Here is a 25,079-nt window from a genome sequence, read left to right as displayed (position 1 = left end):
GATTATTTACAGACCGCCTTCATATAGCTGGAATATTGCTGAGTGCGACGTTAAACAACAAACCAATCAACAAACCAATCCATTCCAGAATGAGCATGCTTTTAAATTACAAATGGAACTGAACCAACATCTACGTGTCAACTACAATGATAAAAATCAAAACATTAAACTGAATACAATTTGTCTGGGCACATGCAGTTTAAAGTCATGATGTCACAAAGTAATATTTATAATCTTTATGAAGTGTCTCTTGTGCTCTTCACTGAGTGAAGTGTATGGAACAAGACTGACGAGAAGGGTTGTTGCTGAAAAAAGATATGTACCTAAAAAACTGAACCACTATCAGTTTATCAAATAGTATATGCAGACTAAATCTACACTTGTAAAGCCATATATGTCCAGTAACTAGAAATACAGTTAACTACGTTTATAACGAACATGCTTATAACGAACTACGATTACAAACTAAAAATAGTGGTCCCTTTGAGTTCGTTTTAACCATAGTTTACTGTATTTTGGGAATAAGTTGCATACGACATATTAACAAAACAAACAATCTCAAAACAGATTCGAATACAGGTTTCAAACATTGGTCTGAATCCTGCAATTACTGCCCAGCATCACGATTTAAGTTTTTTACATTCGAAAGATTATTCCAAGAATCTGAAAATAAATAACATGTGTTACACATCCCCATATAGCTCAATTAGGAGATAAACATGCTGTGTTTTCATTGCAGAGCTAGGTTACCCGTAGATTTAACTGCACTAAATTGAATTTGGAACAGAATTCTATGAATATTAGCTTATGCGGTGCTGCGGCTGCCAAATTGGCTGTTTCAATCAGAGGGGTTTATTGTGATTTAACCTCCTTTGACTCACCAATCAGAATCGAGTAATTTCCAAATTCATGGTAGAAGCCACAATAACCTGAGTAACTGGTATGGCTACTGACCATGTTTTCCTTGAGGTAGTTGTGGTGCTGTCTCCGGCCATCCCTGTCAGCGATACCTGCCACATACTCCAGGTTGTAGTTGTCGATGGGGGCCCACTCCCGGCTGGTGAAGGGGCGGGGTGCAGACGGCCTCTCCTCCATGATCACAGCCTCCTTCTCAACCACTGGCTGCAGCTCTGTAACACAAATAGTCCCATCCATCCATGAAGACATGCATCATCCAAGTCACCGGACCTGACCACCCCATCCCCTTAGGCCATGAAGAAAGAGTTTTTGACTTGTAAAGATCCAGGTAGAGAATACATCTACAGCAATCCATGCTTGCCATAAGAGGCGACTATGCTTGTCGTTAGAGGCAACTAACCAAATCAAGTAGTCAGGCTCGCTGACTTGGTTGATGCATGTTCTCTTATCCCAACTGCGTAGACTAATGCTCATGATATCAATCACTGGATTGTCTGGTCAAGACTCGATTATTTACAGACTGCCGGCATATAGCTGGAATATTCCCGAGTGCTGCGTTAAACTACAAACAAACAAACAAAATTTTACATCTTGTCTTGTAAAAGCCCATGAATATCATGGCAGGAAATGTGGATGGGCTTCACATGTCATAACATGTGGGAATCAAACCTAGGTCTTCGGTGTGACGAGAAAACACTCTGACCACAAGGCTCCTCTACAGATCTACTCCCAATGAAGGCCTGAATGATAATGAATGAATGAAGTGCATATGCTGAATACTCATGTCCTTCCTTATGAAACATCTCAACTAAATGATAGGATCTCGGCAATACAGAGCATCAGGTTGTTCTCCCAAATTCTAAAATAATTTCCAACAAGTCATCTGGAGATGACATATCCCCCTAGTCTGGTGCAAGTCGTCGGACAAACATGGTGATCACTATATCCTCCTGTTTCTCAAACTGGGGTGATGAAAAGTAACTTTTACATCAACCTCATTAAGTTCAGATCTAAGTCAAGGCCGTAGTTAACTTTGTGGGGGGGGGAGCAAATAAGATTATGCACTTCTTATTCAAGTCAACTTTCACAAGGAAAAATGTTTTCTATAAAAAATCCAGGGGGGGACAGGGGGCGCTACGGCACTGTAAGTTCTCGCTGCCGCTAAACAAAGATCTGAGGACATCCCATTACAGGTCACGTCAGAACGACCTTTCCCGAACTTTGACTGATCACTGAAATGACTAAACAAGAAATCGACATCAGCCAATTAGAAAGCAGCTTTCTCGAGCTTTACAGCACTCGTTTCAACCTGGCGACTTCCATTTCAGAATACGCTTGAAAAATATATTGGCACAGTTCTCGATTAAAATTTTGAAATCTGAACAAACGAACATTCCGGAATGTCTAATATATGGTTGAGATTGTATGACAGTACTTCCCATGTACTGTGCAATGCCTCCTCCGTTCAAATGTTTGACCCACGGAAGCGAGAGACAGACAATAATTTTGACGGAATCAGTCTTACGAGCCATAACTGTCGTTCGGGATACCCCGTGTTAAGGTTTTCTAGGTTGCATGATTATAAAACACATTCTGATTGTCACTTTCATGATTTCGTAAGCGACGCTTTGATTGGTTGGATAAAAGGTCGTTCTGACGTGACCCGTAAATGGGATGTCCTCAGATCTTTGTTTTGCGATAACGAGAACTAAAAATGGGATGTCCTCAGATCTTTGTTTTGCGATAACGAGAACTAAGAACTGATTTTAATCAGCGACATACTGGAGTTATTACGACATCTCTCTACAGAATGACCCCGTTCAGATTCTGTGTTGGTATAGGTTCTCAGCTATGTTCTTGGAATAGGTCACTGGTGGATCAGGTGGTCAGGCTTGGTGACTTGGTTGTATGCATGACATACACCTTGATGTCATGGACCATTCATCACATAGGCAGATACGGAGGTAGGATAAAGGCCCCACCCCCCCCTCTCCCCTGTTGTAGGCATAATTTGGAAGTCTCCATTTTAATAATGCTGGATGACCCTTCACTCACAATATTGTTCACTGGATTGTGTGGTCCAGGCTTGATTACAGGACATTGTCATACAGCTGGAACATTGCAGAGTGCCATACACACACACACCCTACACACAGGACAGGTTTACTGTTGGTGTTTACCTTGGAGGTCCTCGGACGTGAATGGCACACCAAACTCCCTGCTCATGGAGATGACCATGTCGGCCGTGGGGAACAAGCTGTTTCTGATGGCATCGCGGAACTTCTTCAGTCTGCACAGCTGTGAGAGACACATAATGTTACAAGCATATTCTAACAATTACACCAGAAGTGACATGTAAGTCAGGACGGAATGTCACATAAGTGACCTGATATTTTCCAAAGTAACTTGATAAGTTTTACTAATAAACATTTCAAAGGTTTTCTCAAGTGAGAAAATAAGAAGTTACCAAACAATTCTTATCTTTGTGTATAATTCTAGGAATAGTACCTCTATTACACCAGTTTGACTGATGTTACCAATGGTGATCAGTTCCACCTCTACCACTGACCTGCTCTAGTTTGCCCAAGGCAATGAACTGTGAACAGTTGCACCTCTACCACTGACCTCTAGTTTGCCCAAGGCAATGAACTGTGAACAGTTCCACCTCTAACACTGACTGCTGAAGTTTGACCAAGATAATCAATGGTGAACAGTTCCACCTCTACCACTGACCTCTAGTTTGCCCAAGGTAACCAATAGTGAACAGTTCCACCTCTAACACTGACTGCTCTAGTTTGACCAAGACAATCAATGGTGAACAGTTCCACCTCTAACACTGACTGCTCTAGTTTGACCAAGACAATCAATGGTGAAGTTCCACCTCTACTACTGACCTGCTCTAGTTTGACCAAGGTACTGACTGCTATAGTTTGCCCAAGGTAACCAACAGTGAACAGTTCCACCTCTACCACTGACCTCTAGTTTGCCCAAGGTAACCAATCTTGAACAGTTCCACCTCTAACACTGACTGCTCTAGTTTGACCAAGGTACTGACCTGCTCTAGTTTGACTAAGGTAACCAACAGTGAACAGTTGCGCCTCTACCACTGACCTCTAGTTTGACCAAGGCAACCAACAGTGAACAGTTCCACCTCTAACACTGACTGCTCTAGTTTGACCAAGGTAACTAACAGTGAACAGTTCCACCTCTACCACTGACCTCTAGTTTGCCCAAGGTAACCAATCTTGAACAGTTCCACCTCTAACACTGACTGCTCTAGTTTGCCCAAGGTAACTAACAGTGAACAGTTCCACCTCTAACACTGACCTGCTCTAGTTTGACCAAGGTACTGACCTCTAGTTTGCCCAAGGTAACCAACAGTGAACAGTTGCACCTCTAACACTAACCTGCTCTAGTTTGACCAAGGTACTGACCTGCTCTAGTTTGCCCAAGGTAACCAATCTTGAACAGTTCCACCTCTAACACTGACTGCTCTAGTTTGCCCAAGGTAACTAACAGTGAACAGTTCCACCACTACCACTGACTTCTAGTTTGCCCAAGACAATCAATGGTGAACAGTTCCACCTCTACCACTGACTGCTCTAGTTTTACCAAGACAATCAATGGTGAACAGTTCCACCACTACCACTGACCTGCTCTAGTTGACCAAGGTACTGACCTCTAGTTTGCCCTAGGTAACCAACAGTGAACAGTGGCACCTCTAACACTGACCTCTAGTTTGCCCAAGGTAACCAACAGTGAACAGTTGCACCTCTAACACTGACTGCTATAGTTTGCCCAAGGCAACAAACTGCGAACAGTTCCACCTCTACCACTGACCTCTAGTTTGACCAAGGTAACCAATAGTGAACAGTTCCACCTCTACCACTGACCTCTAGTTTGCCCAAGGCAACAAACTGTGAACAGTTGCACCTCTACCACTGACCTCTAGTTTGCCCAAGGCAACAAACTGTGAACAGTTGCACCTCTACCACTGACCTCTAGTTTGCCCAAGGCAACAAACTGCGAACAGTTCCACCTCTACCACTGACCTCTAGTTTGACCAAGGTAACCAACAGTGAACAGTTCCACCTGTACCACTGACCTCTAGTTTGCCCAAGGTAACTAACAGTGAACAGTTCCACCTCTAACACTGACCTGCTCTAGTTTGACCAGGGCCTGGAAGCATGGTTTAGGGACCATGTCCCTGACATACAGCAAGGACTGCTGGGTGATGATGGAGAGCGGCTCATGGAGCTTCACACGACACATGTCGACGTCCAGGGGGCCGTACAGGCGGCTGCTGAACAACATGTCCGAGTTGAACAGCACTGTCACATCTGTGACGAAAACACAACAGGAATGAACGGAAACGTTTCAGAAAAGAATTAAGAAAAGGGTTTGCTGAGTTAAATATAGTGTACAATGAGTAAGTGAGTGTGTATGATATTATTGTCTGTTTAAGAGGTATGCCATCATGTCATAATATCTGACAGAGTTGTGTGGCTGGAGCAGGGCATGTCACAGTACTGACCTGACTGGTGTGGTTGAGGCAGGGCCTCCCACAGTACTGACCTGAATGGTGTGGTTGAGGCAGGGCCCCCCACAGTACTGACCTGAATGGTGTGGTTGAGGCAGGGCCTCCCACAGTACTGACCTGAGTCGTGTGGCTGGGGCAGGGCCTCCCACAGTACTGACCTGAGTCGTGTGGCTGGGGCAGGGCCTCCCACAGTACAGACCTGAGTCGTGTCACTGGGGCAGCGCCTCCCACAGTACTGACCTGAGTGGTGTGGTTGAGGCAGGGCCTCCCACCGTACAGACCTGAGTCGTGTCACTGGGGCAGGGCCTCCCACAGTACTGACCTGAGTCGTGTGGCTGGGGCAGGGCCTCCCACAGTACAGACCTGAGTCGTGTCACTGGGGCAGGGCCTCCCACAGTACTGACCTGAGTCGTGTGGCTGGGGCAGGGCCTCCCACAGTACATGCACGGCCTTGTCCCGGAGTCCCTCCATCACAAACAGATGCATGTTCCCGTCCAGCACCTGGAAGCCGGTAATGATGTCCAGCTCACGGCTCTGCTGCTGTTCTCTGTCAACACAAAACCATAGCCTGAGAAATTCAGTATTGACTGACATATCACTTGTGGTATATGAGGTCTAAATCTCAAAAACTACCAAAACCAATATCACCTCGAAAAAAATACTACATACAGGTGCACAGTACATTTTTCTTGTTGGTGTTGACAATATGACTATAACACACTTGCCAGAAGCAATCTTATTTATAATTGAGATGACCTGCTCACATTTCTTTTTATATTTTCCTGATGAGAGGTGAAAAATTACCTGAATAAAAAACAGTGTGTATTTGTTCACTGATGCAGCAGGAACAAAGAACTGAAAAAATGTTTTTAAAATCTGGATTATTTAAGAAAAATAAGTGTGCACCTATCATTCAATAAGGCCCACATACACACAGTGTTCATAGAGCATACAGCATAGAGCATAGAGCACAGTACAGACAGACAGTACAGCTCTATGATCAATCTGTGCAAGTGGGCTGGTCTAACACATACAGACAGTATAGCTCTAAGATCAATCTGTGCAAGTGGGCTGGTCTAACACAGACAGACAGCATAGCTCTAAGATCAATCTGTGCAAGTGGGCTGGTCTAACATAGACAGACAGTATAGCTCTATAATCAATCTGTGCAAGTGGGCTGGTCTAACATAGACAGACAGTATAGCTCTATGATCAATCTGTGCAAGAGGGCTGGTCTAACACAGACAGACAGTATAGCTCTATGATCAATCTGTGCCAGAGGGCTGGTCTAACATAGACAGACAGCATAGCTCTATGATCAATCTGTGCAAGTGGGCTGCTCTAACACAGACAGACAGTATAGCTCTATGATCAATCTGTGCAAATGGGCTGGTCTAACACCGACAGACAGTATAGCTCTATGATCAATCTGTGCAAGTGGGCTGCTCTAACACAGACAGACAGTATAGCTCTATGATCAATCTGTGCAAGAGGGCTGGTCTAACACAGACAGACAGTATAGCTCTATGATCAATCTGTGCAAGTGGGCTGGTCTAACACAGACAGACAGCATAGCTCTATAATCAATCTGTGCAAGTGGGCTGGTCTAACACAGACAGACAGTACAGCTCTATGATCAATCTGTGCAAGTGGGCTGCTCTAACACAGACAGACAGTATAGCTCTATGATCAATCTGTGCAAGTGGGCTGGTCTAACACAGACAGACAGTATAGCTCTATGATCAATCTGTGCAAGTGGGCTGCTCTAACACAGACAGACAGTATAGCTCTATGATCAATCTGTGCAAATGGGCTGGTCTAACACAGACAGACAGTATAGCTCTATGATCAATCTGTGCAAGTGGGCTGGTCTAACACAGACAGACAGTATAGCTCTATGATCAATCTGTGCAAATGGGCTGCTCTAACACAGACAGACAGTATAGCTCTATGATCAATCTGAGCAAGTGGGCTGGTCTAACACAGACAGACAGTATAGCTCTATGATCAATCTGTGCAAGTGGGCTGGTCTAACACAGACAGACAGTATAGCTCTATGATCAATCTGTGCAAGTGGGCTGCTCTAACACAGACAGACAGCATAGCTCTATGATCAATCTGTGCAAGTGGGCTGCTCTAACACAGACAGACAGTATAGCTCTATGATCAATCTGTGCAAGAGGGCTGGTCTAACACAGACAGACAGCATAGCTCTATGATCAATCTGTGCAAGTGGGCTGGTCCTGCTATATCTTCTTGACATGATGTAGAGAGTATGTTTACTGACGCTGAGAGCTTGTAGGTGGAGAGGGCGGCGTTGATGACGTGTTGCGGCATGTCGTCCAGCTCCAGGGCATGGGCGTTGATGCTGGTGATGAGGCTCTGGAGCTTGTGCAGCATCAGCACATTCTTGTAGTCGAACAGGAAAACAATGCGGCCAAATGGACACTGAAACAATATAAGCTCATTTGTTCTCAAAACTTTCTATTTTTGTGCAAATCTTGTCAGTTTCGAAACAGAAGGTTTTCACTTTCCAAACTTGCCGAAATCGAAAGAAACATGGACCAGAGAGGCTTGGTGTCAACAAAATAAATAATACAGAAAAATTATTAATAGGGATAGAGCAAACTGGTATCACAATTTGTATCGGTGTGAGCTATCCTGTGTGGGAGGCCATTCTTTGCCTACATTAACATGACTACGATTTTAATGAACAGTGTTCCTGCTGGCTTTTGAAACTGCCAGTCCCTGCGGACTGACAACAGTAAAAACTGCCAGTCCCACCCAAATATTGTCAGTCCCAACTTTGAACAAATAAAAATTATATGAAAATTGCTGACAAATTCATTGACATAATTTCTGAATTAACTTATTTAAATACTAGACATCATTCACTTGAAGTTCAATTTTCTCTTTTTTCCTGAATATTGGTATTTCACTTTGGTTCAAGGCTAAGTCACTACAAATAGATATTTAACCTTGAAACAAGGTGACATATTATTTCCTTAAAATAATACACTATTAATAGACAACGGGAAACGCTGATGATAACAGGCTAGCTGACTTTGTTCGAAAAATATTATTTATTGACTATGGTCAATGTTTTGTTCAACAACAAAGATTTATAAGGAACTTTATTTGCCGGTCCACAGGGACTGGCAGTCACATGAAATACTGGTCCTAGCCTAATTTCTCTACTGGTAATTACCGATAAACAGGAACACTGGTGAATGACAAAAACACTGAAGTTTAATGGTGTTGCTTGAAAGTAGGGGCAGTCTTTCCCTAGGAAAAGCAATTGGTTGTATTGAGACTGATTTTAATGAATGATGTAACAACTGTGTGTGTGTGTATTTGTTGTTTGATGCCACTCAGCAACATTTCAGCCATATGACAATGGACTGTAAACAACTGAGTCTGGACCAGACAATCCAATGATTGATACAATGAGCACTGATACTGTCAGGGTATGTTGACAAGTTACCAACCAAGTCATCTGAGTCTGACCACCTGATCCATCTCTTGTGACCAGCATAGGATGCTGGGGACCAATTCTAACCCGGAATACCCATGATGATATAAAAATGATCCATTGTAGAGTTGCTCAATCTCATTAAAATCAGAGCTTAGTTTTCGCTTCCGCTAAACAAAGATCTGAGGACATCCCACGGGTCACGTCAGAACAACCTTTCACAAACTTTGACCGACCAATGAAATGACTGACAAGAAATCGACATTAGCCAATCAGAAGGCAGCTTTCTAGGGCTTTACAACACAAGTTTCAAACTGGCGACTACGCTTCAAAACATATTTTGACATTCTCGATTAAAAAAATTAAAACTGATAAAAAGAACATTCTGGAATGGTTTATAGATGGCCTAGATTGTATGGATATAATCATAAAACCTGTAACTGTTGTTTGGAATACTCTCTGTTATATTTTTTGATGTTGCATGATTAGAAAACACATTCCGTCCGTCACTTTCATGATCTGGTAAGCGACGATCTGATTGGTTGGATGAAAGGTTGTTCTGACGTGACCTGTAATGTGATGTCCTCAGATCTTTGTTTAGTGATAGCGAGATCTGAGATCTGATTTTAATGAGATTGAGTGTTACTTGAAAGGGGGGCAGGTGTTCCCTGGAAACCCAAACTACTGGAGGCATAGCTTTACCCAGGGAAATTGATGAAACCCCTTCCTTTAATATATGATCAGTCCCCAAATAATGTTCAAATCCATAACTTTTTTATTTGAAAAAATAGAAACTGAATTGAAACTCAGCTACCCACCTCATTAGTGCTGAGTAAGGGTTCTTTGGCAGAGACACGAGATGGTGTTGTGAGAGGAAAGGCAAGTTCAATTTTCACTTTCAAAGTGGCGCTGGCATTCTGGTAGTGACCAGCGGAGAGTGGGCGGTCAACTGATAGGTAAGAAAATAATCATGATTAGCATGGCCAGATGTAAAACACAAAAATCACAAGAGTAGTCTCCCTTTGGTTGGGTAAACATGAATCTGCCAGACCAAAATAGAGTGCATTATTGTTCTTTATTTTGAACCAAACACAAGGTACTGTAAGGATTAAATGAATATTCGTTCCAGGCATAAACCAGTAGAGGGATACTTATATTGATCATACAAAACTGGTTTTCACAGGAGATATTGCTTGGGTTAGATCAAGCCAGATTTCCTTGTAGATGTCGCTATGCTTTGCAGATAATTCTGAGGCCATGGGTTACCATGACATCACAGTCAAATTACATTACTCTGCTACTGAGTCAGTGAGTGAGTTGGGTTTAACGCCGCTTTTAACAGTATTCCAGTTATAACGCGGCGTGTCAGCTTCATGTGGGAGGAAATCCCGAAGAGATGCAGGTTTCAGGCATTTACCACTTCAGTGAAACCCACGAGCAAGGCAAACCTAGAAACATAATCGGGAAGAACCATTATTCGAATCCACAATGATAGGTTTCTGGCGTGCCCAAGGGACGCAACTCTGCACAGCGAATCGCGGTGCCTTAGATGACTGGGCCACCCGTGCCCCCTACTCTGCTACTGTCTATTTTTCACTCAAGTTGCTGGTTAATACTGTTTACTGAAAAAGTTGCAAGGTTGACTTTGGATGATATACAGTTTTGAACCATCGTGTCTTTTGATAAAAGTTTATAACTTCTCAGCAAGCCAACCAAGTCTGCATATGAGCCAGAGGTACAAGATGTCTACCTGGCCCGTCCACAGCTCCAGCGATGCCGATGACCCGCCCGTCTGGCCTCGTCTCACTGCCTAGCATGTCCGGAATGGCTGCGTTCTGGATGGGCAGCTTGAGGTGCAGGTAGCGATGTCCCAGCAGGAGTTCGGACAGGTCCACCTGGGCCAAGCCAGATGGATCCCAGGGCTTGTTGCGGCCCTGGAATGGGTTGTGCAGTGTTCTGCGACCTGTGAAGGTGGAACCGAGTGAGTGAGTGAGTGAGTGAGTTGGGTTTAACGCCGATGTTAACAGTATTCCAATTATATCGCGGCGTGTCAGCTTAATGTGGGAGGAAAGCCCGAAGTGATGCAGGTCTCAGACGTTTACCAATTCGGTGAAACCCACGAGCACGGGTATCGATCTTCAAACCTAGAAACATAGGGGCTCACAATTCGAACCAACAATCATAGGTTTCTGGCGTGCCAAGTGACACAACTCTGCACAGCGAATCGCTGCGTTTAAGACGACTGGGTCACCCGTGCCCCCGAAGGTGGAACAGAATAAACAGAGTAGTGAGTGATGTTGCATGCCACAGTCAGCGATATGAAACCAATATCGTGGAAGCCTATTTGAACCAGATAAACCCCTGTTTCATTGCATGAGGAAAGGTCAAAGAAAAAAAATATAATGACATACATACCTGATCTAAAGCTTAGTTGCCTTGTGTGAGCTACATACGACACTTGAGACCTAATCAGATCTAGATTCCTCACATGAAACGTGAAGGAAATAGTCCCTAAGTCTTTTCGGTACAGTTAAATCATCCACCCTACAGCTCAGACTTAGCCCCCAGTGACTATTTCCTGTTCTGGCAAATGAAAGCTGCCCTACGTGGAAGACGCTTCCAGGATGACGAGGACATAAAGGCTGCCACAGAGGCGTGGTTAGGGGGCCAATCTGCAGATTTCTATAGAAGTGGTATTAAAAGCTTGAAGGACAAATGGAATAAGTGTATTGAGGTGAATGGAGATTATATTGAAAAAAAAAATGTTGTAAAACTTATTGAACGCCCCTCGTAACTTGATGTCGAGACTGTACTGATGACAAGCAAAGGGCAATACCTGACTAAAAAACTAATGGTAACCATGGAAACCTAATCTCTGGAAAAGATCTCTAGAACATCGGTAACTTACTGGTAACTGTGCCAACACTGCTGATCTTTTCATCTTCAAGGTCATCCCCGAACAATGTTGGCTTCAACTTGACATTCTCCTCCTTCCGGTCCCGATCATGCACCTCGATCTCCAGCGCCGGACCGTTCAGGTACTCCCTTAGCTCGGACTGCTCCATGGTGCCTGAATGTGTTTAAGTATGTCTTTACTGATCTCATCATTTCTATTGTAGTGTTTCAAGGCTGGATATTCAAAAGTATCCCAACTAGTACATTAAGGACAAAAAAAAAACCTGCACAATTTTTTATTCTGGGGAATCAGGATTTCTTTAAAAACCTGCACAATTTTATGACGATCCTAAAAACAAAACAAAATATCTCATTTTCCCCATCAGATATTTTTCTGTCATATGTGTTGCAGGGCGTGGAGTCATCCCACAGATGACATCCTTACCTTGTCAGCTTGCTCTCGGGGTTAACCTCTTTGGTCATGTGGACAAGGCGTCCGACCTCAGATCAGAAGGTCCGAGGTTCGAATCCCATCACAGGACTCGGACATTTTATGGCCGCTTTGGGGTTTAATCATTACCAAAGCTCAAAATGTTTAAAAAGTTGATGTATACATGATTGTTCAACTTGACTTGAGAATAAATATATAAGATGCTGACCTTCCTCGTTTGTTTTTGTTCTCATGAAAATTGTTCAAAAGTCCCCCCTTATCAGTTTGAAAAAAGACATGAGAAACATCTACTTATTCTTATTTAGCTGGACTTGGGACATCCATGTATCAGCTACTGACATACCAATTATTGCAAGTTTTATTTGGGGGTGACCTTATGCTGTTCACCTGTTGAATGGGTTCACAAATGCACAGCTGGCTGCACACTCGTAGCACTGAGTTGAATGGTTGGTTTTTTTTTTGTGGTTTTTTTGTTGTTGGTTTGTTGCTTAACGCCGCACTCAGCAATATTCCAGCTATATGACGGCAGTCTGTAAATAATCGAGTCTGGACCAGACAATCCAGTGATCAATATCATGAGCATCGATCCACGCAATTGGGATCGATGACATGCATCAACCAAGTCAGCGAGCCTGAGCACCCGATCCCATTAGTTGCCTTTTACGACAAGCATAGTCGCCTTTTACGGCAAGCATGGGTTGCTGAAGACCTATTCTACCCCGGAATCTTCACGGGTCTCGTAGCATTGAGATCACTAAGGGGTCCTAAGTCCTGGTGGTTTCTGGCCATAGGTTTCTTATTTTCTATGAACATTTCACGCTTTTTTCTACAACCAGCATTATGACAAGGGCCCCGTGACATATAAACACAACATAGTTAAGAACACTGCCTAGGGTATCAGCTATTCTGCATATTCACCATAATCAGAGAAGATTTTAATATAAACACAATCTGAAAAGAACAAAACTGGATTAAATCTTTAAAATTGGTAATTTCAACATTGGAACACATGACAAGACACGCTAAGGGGAGATGTCAATGGTACTATTGAAAAGCCACCTGTGTCATCGGATTTACTTCGATGCCAATTACTTTGCATGGATGACATACGACATTATAATGTTTCCATACCTAGCAGGGCTACGCTGATGTCGTCCCAGTAGATGTTGCGAGCATGTTCTTTACCCAAGGTGACGTGAACGGGCTGTTTGAAGAACTGGTATTTACAGTACACTGGCTTGCATCTGAAAACAGAAATATTTGCTTCAACACTTGCATGAACTTCTGGGTTTCATATTTCACAGCACACCTTAGTTAACCTTTTTATCCTATCAAGTAATAACTTCTTTATTACAGTTTAATATTCATCACCTTCTCGTAACTTCAAAAAGATCTACATGACACTGATGATGTCACAGTTGAATTTGAGACAGGAATTAGCTGGCCATTCTGAACAAGCAAAATTTAAACAAGTGAGTGAGTGAGTGAGTATGGTTTTACGCCGCTTTTAGCAATATTCCAGCAATATCATGGCAGGGGACACCAGAAATGGGCTTCACACATTGTACCCATGTCGGGAATTGAACCCAGGTCTTCGGCGTGATGAGCGAACGCTTTAACCACTAGGCTACCCGACTGCCCCTTTAAACAAGTAAAACTGAAGCAACTGCAGGTCATTATACAAAATTATAGAGAATTATGGTTAAGTCAGAGAAGAGCTGGAATCGTCAGTTTTATTTGTATAAATGTTGCATGTTCATCATAATGGTTAAACTAAGGGATCTGTGTCACATCTGGACCTCATTACACATGTTCATCTTGAAGACATGACAGTTGCCATCTGCCCAGGTCTTTGTTCTTGGCAACCTAGCCAAAAAAGATTAAGATGAAAGGCATGCGAAAAGTGATGTTTAAAGAATATTTCTTGTTTATGTTCAAAGATTGACATGCTAGCCTGCGTAATAACACTTCAAATCTTTACAATGTTTGATGGTTGACGTGACCTATCACAACTCAAAATGCCATATTTGGCATTTCCTGCTATTGATTTCAGGGTGGTTAGAATACATGTCAAGCATGTGCAAAGAAATTGCTATTGTTTAATCAAACTGCTAATACCCCATACTATATCATTGTATTCAAAGTGAAGGTGAGGTGAGGTGAAATGGTGTTTAACATTGCGTCCAAGGTTATTGCACTTATATAGCGACGTGCATGTACGTATGTGTGTGTGTGGCTGCTTGTACTAGTCCGGACTGATGCCGATTTATAGTGCTAGCTCACTGAGACACCATGCTGCAGTTTAACATGAATACCCCACTCACACACAGTATACTGACTCCGAGCTGACCAGTCCTTCTTTTAGCCGCTTAATGGGGAGCGCCAGGCAGGGTAACAACAAGTACCATCTTTTAACATATTTTGGTATGACATGACCAGGGATTGAACCCCGAACCCATGTGCTGATAAATGGTTAGTGTTTAAAACTTTCAAAGGTAAAATAACATGAATTTATTACATGGTGTATTGCAGGATACAGTGAGACACTTATTTGGCAAACATTACTTTTATGACATACAAACAAAACATTTGAGAAAGTCTTATTCTTATTCTACCATGACATTCTAAAATCCAGCACTGTGATTTGGCCAGGAATCTGCTGATGAACACATCACAGTCAATGAAGATATTCATTTTTAACTACTTCTTTCTCAAATCCTACCAGAATGAAAATTTCAAAGACAATTTCAACAAATATATGTTCATCAAGAGTAGCAATATACTAAACAGGTAATTGTTCAATCAATCATTAGGAGAGGTTATCCTAAAATTCAATAATTCAATTTGTATTCCCAACATATATTCATGATACTTGGCTAATAATTTGTATATATTTTAATATGTTGGTGTAGCAGGGCGTGTAATCATCCCACAGATGACATCCTTGTCAGCTTGCTGACGGGGTTACCTCTTTGGTCATGTGGACAAGGCGTCCGACCTCTGATCAGAAGGTCCGTGGTTCGAATCCCATCATGAGACTCGGAAATTTTATGGCCGCTACATTGGCGCTCAAAGTGGGGCTGAGCACGTTCATATTAAATTTCAGCAAAGTAAGCCTCAGTACCCTACTATGCGGCCTGGGACATGCCTTCTGTTGACGGGGGAATATGTAGCAGGGCGTGGAGTCTTCCCACAGATGACATCCTTACCTTGTCAGCTTCCTGACGGGGTTACCTCTTTGGTCTTGTGGACAAGGCGTCCGACCATTGATCAGAAGGTCCGTGGTTTCGAATACCATCACGAGACTTGGAAATTTTATGGCTGCTACATTGCCATTAGCAGTTGTGGAACTCTTTGCAGCAGAAATGTTATCCATTGTGCCATATCAAAATAACATGACAGGAAACTTGTTGCGGACAAAAACAGCCTGACTATGTGTAATGATGTTTCAGGGCTACTCCTTGCCCCATCACCCGGTGAATGATGAATGTGATAACAACCTGGCCCCTGTGAAGATGAATTGATCTTCAGCAGCCTCTGCTTCTTGTAAGAGGCGACTAAGCTTGCCGTAAAAGGCGACTATGCTAGTTGTAAGAGGCGACTAACAGGATCAGGTAGTCAGCCTTGCTGACTTGGTTGATGCATGTCATTGCATCCCAATTGCAAAGATTGAAGATGTCAATCACTAGATTGTGTGGTCCAGATTTGTTCATTTACAGATTACCATCACATAGCTGGAATATTGCTGTGTGGGGCATTAAACAACCAAGAACGAAAGAAAGATAGCGTTCCAGAAAGCCTATCTGAGCTAGCTGCCACCCACCTTGTCTGCAGTTCCTGGTAGGACATGGGTGTTTCTGGAAGGTTTGTCGCAGACTGGATCTGGATGATCATGGGGTTGAGGTCTGCCTTCTGCTTGTCAGTCATCAGTGCACTGTCCAGTGCCACCGAGATGAACACATCCTCTATGCCAGATACAGCTTTCTGCAGCCGCCCAGTCAAACTCGTCATGCCTGCAAACAGCACAGCGAGACATACGATAGGCAGGACATTTAAGATTATTGTCTGGAAGTTAATTTAAGGTACCGACGTTTACTACAATATCTGAAAAACTATTGTCAGGGTTAGAAACTAACAGTTTTTGTCTACTAGTCCTTATAATGATAGCATATAGCAAAACCCTTAAAATTGGCCAATCTCTACTAGTCACTAGGATACCTTTTCCATTGGCTAGTTTGGTAAGGACTACAGGACTAGTGCCAATTTCTAACGCTGATTGGACCTACTCCAGTCAAAGTTGGTATGAGATTATTAAACAGTCATACTTAACTGGATATTACATTTAAAGACAATCGGTGTATGAATAAAAAATCTATTTAGCTATCACTATATTTCATCAACAACCAGACCTGTTCATCACGGGTGGAACGAGCATTCATTGTAACAGCCATCTGCATAATGCTACCCCTGCGTCACGGGGCCATATGACACAGTTGAACCAATCAACTCAACTCGAAAGGTTGCACGGGAATCACGCAGGCACGAATATGGTGTTAGCATTAGATTTCATGATGTCTCAGCGCAAGCATCTTTCATTTTTCTTTAAATGTAATATACAGTTATGTATGACTGTTTAATAATCTCATACCAACTTTGACTGGAGTAGGTCCGATACTTTTACAGATATTGTAGTAAACGTCAGTACCTTAAATTAACTTCTAGACTATACAATGTTGACATGATTATTGTTTTCATGATGTATGGCTCATGCTGAATGAGCTCTGCTCATACTGCGTATCATGTTGTTAGTGGACTTGTCCGTCTGTTACCCACACACTTGACTGTCTCAACATTCTAGGGACAATGGGATTCAACACGCACCTGCAAACAGCAGGGACATCCTGATTGGGACGACACAGATGCCGAACTTCTTGATGTTCTCCGCAGCTTCTGCAGCTGCAGCTTCGTTTTTCTTGCGTCTCTTCACGGTGCTCTCCCGATCCCGGTGTTGTAGGCCGCTCCCTGGTTGCACAAGCAGTTGAAAGTGTTCTTAGAGCCTAATAACATGCTACAAAAATATAGACTATAGATGGGTAGTGACACCGAAGGCCCGGGTTCGATTCCCCACAAAGGTACAAGTTGTGAAGCCAATTTCTGGAGTTTCTGACCATGCTGGATTATTGCTAAAAGTGGCATAAAAACATGCTCACTTTATATAAAAATGTGCTCAGCAACTTAAGGAAATATTTTACTTTTTATAAATGACACCAATATTTAGACCAGGCTTCCTGTATAGTCGATTTTCGACAACCAATATGCAAAGTTGCAAGAGCTCAAAAAGTGATCCTTTACCTGGAAGTCAATTAACATGAAAACAATAACACAAATGTTGCAATGACAATTAGCACAAGTACCGTATTTCCTCTATTAGATGCCCAGGCTTCTAATTATTTCGGACAAGCCTTTGACCTGGCGTCAATTACAGGCCCGGCGTCTATTAGAGGCCCGGCTTCTATTAATACCCCCAAATTAAATATGACCACGAATATCCCGAATCGTCACAAAATGGAAATATTTTGTGTTCGTAGATATCCGTAGATTGGAATTGTACCAATTGATCGACCCGGTGTCTATTGGAGGCTCGGCTTCAATTTTTTTGCACTGAACAATTGACCCAGCTTCTATTAGAGTCCCGGCGTCTAATAGAGGAAATACTGTAATGCAAACACACTGCTGTCTCTCTCTTACATGTTTCTCAGGACTACTCTCTGCATGAAGCAAAGGCACAAAGTTACATAGGTAACTGACATCACCAGAAGAGAGGCTAAAAATATCAGTATTCATTTTATCTCATATTCACAATTACTTACTTTTTCAAAGACAGAGATAGAGTAACATGGAGATGTCACCTCTGAGATTATCAACTAGGTCACAAAAACATTGAATATGACACATATTATACCTGTAGACTTGCCGTCCATCTCTCCAGAACCTCTCTGTGCGCTGTGTTGTCCTTGGTTCTTCTTGGACTTGGAGGAATGGGTCGGACTCCTGGACTTCTCAGTAGGAAGCTTCTCCGCACTGTGCCGACTGTTATGGGACTCCTGGTTCGGGGCCTGGGTGGGACTCTCAGCTCCTGCCAGCTTGCCAAGCCGACTGAATGTCCTGCAAGCGGATAGATTCTCTCTGCATGGGAAGCTGACATAGGTGTATGATGCTCTTCAAGATTCAGTGATTGTGCACTACAACTAAATCACCACGTGGCTATACAAATGCAGTCTGGGCAATGAAGCCTCACATATTGTTTGTTCAACACCACACTCAGCAATATTTCAGCTCCATGATGGCGGCCTGTAAATAATCAAATCTGGACCTGCAATGATCCACACCATCGGGGTATGATGACACACCATCAACCCGGTCACTAAGTCTGATCACCCAATCCATTAAGTCACCTCTTACGACCAGCATCCGTTGCTTGGGATGAGGACACCCTAAGGGGTCCTTACATCGAAGCTATTTTAAATCAATATATTTCAAACCTCCATATCAATTTTACTGCACCAAAAAAGTCAATCTTTACGCATCCTAAAACAAAATCTAATCAAATAATATTTATTAAATTAAATAAACCTTAACACACAATAAAATGCAAACGTTTATTTCTCTTCTGGGAATATCTTTGGCTCACAGGAAACTGACATTTCAAATCAATTTGATAAATCACCAGAACCCCTAAAATAAAATCTATGAGTCATAAAACAAAATCTGATCAAATGATATTTATTCAATTAACCAAATTCAAATTAACATTCTAATATAAAAAAATGCAAATGTTCTTTTTCTTTCGGGAACGTCTTTGCTAATTAAATCAAATTTGTTCTGGATGCTCTGCGATAATTGAATGTGTCAGTACCTGACGTCCTGTCCTCCGTGGTCGCGGTTAGCTACGGCTATAAGGGTGTTTGGGCTGGGGTTGGGGGCAGCCTCTTCAGGCTGAGGCAGGCATCTCGGGGATTCCCCTTTGTTGTCATGGTCACGTTGACCTGTGTCGGACAGCTTGTCATCATCAAAGTCATCCTCGTCCCAACCTCTGAAGCGGCCTACAAAGAAAGCAGAGACTTTTTCATTAGTAAAATTTAATTAAAATGGCAGTGTCTCTTGTGGATCATTGTTGCAAGTGACGTTGGTTTTAGATGATGACCTCAGCTTTTTGGGTCAAACTAGCAGTTCTGTCTCAAGCTTCTCTCAAGTACGGGTCATTGAGGATCGCTCAAACAAACTCGGTCCCATTTGTCAATGATCATTTTGGAATGAAAGATATCTTTTAACAGAGTTCATACTGTCTGAGCACCCTTTTGAGACAGAGGCAAATTAGTGTGTGTGTTATCTTTCATGAAAAAAAAGTCTTATTGAAGTGATAATCACAATCAAACATTCCAATTAAAAAAACAAAACATAATACAACTGCAACATGAACAAATAGTTTTGTTTGAAATATTTTCAATGACATCTGCCACATCTTACCGGTAACAAAACCAATACTCGCATAGGAAATAAAATTAACACAAGTATCAACTTTATAAAATACAGTGCCTTGTATGAATTTTCTGTGGTACTTAAATAGCAGGGATGACTATTGGTGTGATAATCACTATTGCGATAACTATTGATATTGAAAGAAACTATTGCGATAACTATTGTTATTGCAAGCAAGTATTGCGATAAATATCGATAGTTTTCAGTGTATCATTTTAGATGGATTTTGAATGGAGTTGAATTAAACCTTGGAACTGATGTTTCCTTTGAATGTGATAACCATAAAAACAAATAAAAAGTAAAGTTTGAGATATGACGGATTTGTTTTGTCTTTAGCCTAACAATTTAAGAAACTTCCACATTACCATGTCTGTGTAAATTACTACCACTCATGATCAAAAGAAAAACAAATTTGACCAGCATTGCATGTATTTTATTGATATGGTAAATACAATCAAAACTATCGATATTCCTAACTAAAATCGATACTATTGATCTGAAACTGATTTAACAATCGATTTATTGACTAAGTGCTTACCAATAGCAATATATCGATATTTCGATTTATCGTGACACCCCTATTAAATAGATAGTTGTAAGTCTCATTAAGGGCCTGGTTGTAAATTCATATACACCAGACAATATCCACATGATCCACAGCTGTATTGGAACAGTCTTAATGATCGATCTATTCAGAGAGGGCTACTGGTATGACAGCTGTATGTATTAATGTCTTGTTATAAATATACATAACGCAACACGGTAATAGATTCCTTCACAGAACAGGCCATTGGTGTGATCCAAATGAATAAGTTTAATCTTCAACACAGTCTTGGATTATCACATTATCGTCCCGAGGTAACAGTCAGTTGATTTGCTGACCCGTGCAGATCCGGGGTAGTATAGGTCTTCAATAACCCATGCTTGCTGAAAAAGGCGACTATGTACATCATAAGAGGTGACTAATGGGATCGGGTGGTCAGGCTTGCTGACTTGGTTGATGCATGTCATCGTATCCCAATTGCATGGAACGATGCTCATGATGTCCAATCACTGGATTGTCTGGTCCAGACTCGATTATTTACAGACTACTGTCACATGTCTGGAATATTGCTGAGCGAAGCGTTAAACAAACAAACAAACAGTTCATTTGCTGGTGTCTGCGCAGGAAGTCGACCTTTGGAATTCCCAACCTGCACAGGAGGTCGACCTGCGAGGGCTTTGATGTTTAATGTTGTGTCACAGATGATTCAAAAGTTTATCCTACCAAATATTAAAATACCCCCTGTACTATTCTACTTTAAAATTTTGCTCTAGTTAATAAGTTTCATTAACTAATATAAAAAAATCTGTGAGAATTTTTTTACTAATTTAGTTAATTTAATATATGTTTGAACTATCTACATCGATATGTAATTTTATAGCTTGTAACTTTAACGTTTGATTAATAGGCAATATTATTACATATAACTTTCACTTTCATTTAGACTCAAATATGGGTAACGCTATTTTTCAGGGCATTATCATTTGAAGAAGCCTGAGGTCTTCCATTAACTGTCGAACTGCCATGATAATGGTCCGTCGTCAAGCAATATGAGGGCATTATCAAGTTACAGTGGCCCGCTCACTTCGGATAACATGCGGGTGGTTTAATGATAATTCTATCCATTTTAGATATAAATCTAATTAGTCATTAAAATACAAACAATAGACTGATTAATAAGTATACAATCACCTGTCATATCAGCAATAAGTGTAGCCAATCATCCAGTACAACTCCATAGTACCATCTCACTGATCATCTAATGGAACTCACTTACAAGTATGGTATATAAGTGAATTGAAGCAGATATAGCAGACATAAGCAACATGGCAAATGCACAATTTGATCAGAAACTTCTCCCCATGTCCCATGAAGGCAGACATCTTAGCGTTGGTGGCGCAGAGTGAACAAGAGTGAACAGAGTGAACAAGAGTGAACAAGAGAAAATGAGACAAGGCATTCAAATGAAAAATTATTGTATGTCAACTGCACAAACTTCAAATGACAGTGACAAGGGTGTCCGACGCCCTCACTCATCGCCCATAACCTTATAAGGTATGTATTTTTTAAACTTATTTGCACAGTCGTGTAATTATATGTAATTAATTGCATAATTCAGTCATTTTTCCACTTTCTCTAAAATTTTTGTCTTTCTGTTTTACAAATCAAAACTGGATTTTGAGTTAGTATGATTAATTGTTTATAAACCGTATTCGACGTAATAAGCGCCCCTCTCTAATAAGTGCCCACGAAGATATTTGCTAATATATTGGCTAGTGAACAATTAGCACCCCTTCCGATTAATCAATGTACACAACACTTATTCATTCGTGTATGATACGCGTGTGTTATATGCACCCTTAATTATGGGTAATTAAATTCTGGAAAATGTATCTCTCGTATATAAACGTTTCAGGCTGTCAGCATAAACCACAAAATTTCACAAGAAAATTTCACAAGAAAATGCACAGCATGACGACCTCTTCTTCTGCTGCATAGATCCTGACATTATCCAAAAGTCGACTTCGTGTGCATGAACCAATTTGCGGTTCACTCAACAATAAATTGTGTTGTTTTAAGCTGTCAAGCTAATGGGTGTCTGACTAATGGGAGGTTACCTTTCCTCTTGGCTCCTCCGTCTGACTTGGGGAAGGTGATGGTGACCGGCAGTGGACGGACTGTACCCCCTTTTTTGGGCTGCAAGCTTGCGAAACTGCCACTCTGCTTCAACACGCTAGCCTTCACCCCACCGATCTCATCAAGGTCCTCGCCTGTAGGTAGACAACAACACACACATGTAGTTTCTGAATTAGAGCAACTGTACATCATGATGACCTGTATGTATGGGTGGTATGGTTGCTGTATTGGTAGTATGGTTGTGGTATTGGTGGTATGGCTGATGTATTGGTGGTAAGAATCCTAGAGCTGTAGGAGAACAATGAGCTGTATGTATGGGTGGTATGGTTCTGTATGGGTGGTACGAATCCTAGAGCTGTGGGAGAACAATGAGCTGTATGTATTGGTGGTATGGTTCTGTATGGATGGTATGAATCCTAGAGCTGTAGGAGCACAATGAGCTGTATGTATGGGTGGTATGGTTGCTGTATTGGTAGTATGGTTGTGGTATTGGTGGTATGGCTGATGTATTGGTGGTAAGAATCCTAGAGCTGTAGGAGAACAATGAGCTGTATGTATGGGTGGTATGGTTCTGTATGGGTGGTACGAATCCTAGAGCTGTAGGAGCACAATGAGCTGTATGTATGGGTAATATGTTTGCTGTATGGGTGGTATGAATCCTAGAGCTGTAGGAGCACAATGAGCTGTATGTATTGGTGGTATGGCTGCTGTATTGGTGGTATGAATCCTAGAGCTGTAGAAGCACAATGAGCTGTATGTTTTGGTGGTATGGTTGCTGTATGGGTGGTATGAATCCTAGAGTTGTAGGAGCACAATGAGCTGTATGTATTGGTGGTATGGTTGTTGTATTGGTGGTATGGTTGCTGTATGGATGGTATGAATCCTAGAGCTGTAGGAGCACAATGACCTGTATGTCTGGGTGGTATGGTTGCTGTATGGGTGGTATGAATCCTAGAGCTGTAGGAGCACAATGAGCTGTATGTATTGGTGGTATGGCTGCTGTATTAGTGGTATGAATCCTAGAGCTGTAGAAGCACAATGAGCTGTATGTATGGGTGGTATGGTTGCTGTATTGGTGGTATGGTTGCTGTATGGATGGTATGAATCCAAGAGCTGTAGGAGAACAATGAGCTGTATGTATTGGTGGTATGGTTGTTGTATTGGTGGTATGGTTGCTGTATGGATTGTATGAATCCTAGAGTTGTAAGAGCACAATGAGCTGTATGTATGGGTGGTATGTTTGCTGTATGGGTGGTATGAATCCTAGAGCTGTAGGATCACAATGAGCTGTATGTATGGGTGGTATGGCTGCTGTATGGATGGTATGAATCCTAGAGCTGTAGGAGCACAACGACCATACTGTATGGGTGGTATGGCTGCTGTATGGGTGGTATGGCTGCTGTATGGGTGGTATGGCTGCTGTATGGGTGGTATGGCTGCTGTATTGGTGGTATGGCTGCTGTATGGATGGTATGAATCCCAGAGCTGTAGGAGCACAATGACCTGTATGTATTGGTGGTATGGCTGCTGTATGGATGGTATGAATCCTAGAGCTGTAGGAGCACAATGACCTGTATGTATTGGTGGTATGGCTGCTGTATGGATGGTATGAATCCCAGAGCTGTAGGAGCACAATGACCTGTATGTATTGGTGGTATGGCTGCTGTATGGATGGTATGAATCCTAGAGCTGTAGGAGCACAATGACCTGTATGTATTGGTGGTATGGCTGCTGTATGGATGGTATGAATCCCAGAGCTGTAGGAGCACAATGACCTGTATGTATTGGTGGTATGGTTGCTGTATGGGTGGTATGAATCCTAGAGCTGTAAGAGCACAATGACCATAATGTATGGTTGGAATGGCTGCTGTATGGGTGGTATGGCTGCTGTATGGGTGGTATGGCTGCTGTATGGGTGGTATGGCTGCTGTATGGGTGGTATGGCTGCTGTATTGGTGGTATGGCTGCTGTATGGATGGTATGAATCCCAGAGCTGTAGGAGCACAATGACCATAATGTATTGGTGGTATGGCTGCTGTATGGATGGTATGAATCCTAGAGCTGTAGGAGCACAATGACCATAATGTATGGTTGGAATGGCTGCTGTATGGGTGGTATGGCTGCTGTATGGGTGGTATGGCTGCTGTATGGGTGGAATGGCTGCTGTATGGGTGGTATGGCTGCTGTATGGGTGGTATGGCTGCTGTATGGGTGGTATGGCTGCTGTATTGGTGGAATGGCTGCTGTATTGGTGGTATGGCTGCTTTATGGGTGGTATGGCTGCTGTATTGGTGGAATGGCTGCTGTATGGGTGGTATGGCTGCTTTATGGGTGGTATGGCTGCTGTATTGGTGGTGTATGGTTGCTGTATTGGTGGTATGGCTGCTACATGGGTGGTATGAATCCTAGAGCTGTAAGAGCACAATGAGCTGTCAGGGACTAGTGACACTGCCTTGTGTATTACCACTCTAACTAAACTGGAATATGGCAACTCTGAAACAAATCATTTGCCATTGTTTATGCAGATGAGTGAAAATATTATTTAATTTCTAACCCTGGCTGTATGTATGAGTGGTATGGTTGC

The 25,079-nt window shown here is 42.2% G+C and overlaps 1 protein-coding gene across 1 annotated transcript in view; it reads right to left on the bottom strand.

Annotated features, from left to right (window-relative positions):
• LOC139445114 (uncharacterized) overlaps positions 1-25,079 on the bottom strand; it is a 61,085-nt gene that overhangs the window by 11,609 nt on the left and 24,397 nt on the right. The window contains exons 7-20 of the mRNA XM_071226209.1: positions 22,477-22,629; positions 19,193-19,379; positions 18,239-18,441; positions 17,158-17,298; positions 16,100-16,289; positions 13,408-13,520; positions 11,839-12,000; positions 10,681-10,893; positions 9,749-9,879; positions 7,746-7,906; positions 5,863-6,005; positions 5,077-5,258; positions 3,099-3,216; positions 955-1,130 (exon numbers count right to left, since the gene is read on the bottom strand). Of these exons, the coding sequence (XP_071082310.1) occupies positions 955-1,130; positions 3,099-3,216; positions 5,077-5,258; positions 5,863-6,005; positions 7,746-7,906; positions 9,749-9,879; positions 10,681-10,893; positions 11,839-12,000; positions 13,408-13,520; positions 16,100-16,289; positions 17,158-17,298; positions 18,239-18,441; positions 19,193-19,379; positions 22,477-22,629 (2,273 nt within the window). The remainder of the gene's footprint in view (positions 1-954; positions 1,131-3,098; positions 3,217-5,076; positions 5,259-5,862; positions 6,006-7,745; positions 7,907-9,748; positions 9,880-10,680; positions 10,894-11,838; positions 12,001-13,407; positions 13,521-16,099; positions 16,290-17,157; positions 17,299-18,238; positions 18,442-19,192; positions 19,380-22,476; positions 22,630-25,079) is intronic.

This window comes from Haliotis cracherodii, unplaced genomic scaffold, assembly GCF_022045235.1.
Source record: "Haliotis cracherodii isolate W230 unplaced genomic scaffold, xgHalCrac1.p SCAF_6, whole genome shotgun sequence".
NCBI classification, from domain to species: domain Eukaryota; kingdom Metazoa; phylum Mollusca; class Gastropoda; order Lepetellida; family Haliotidae; genus Haliotis; species Haliotis cracherodii.
Note: the sequence above shows the minus strand (reverse complement) of the source record. Positions and strands in the feature narration are given on the sequence as shown.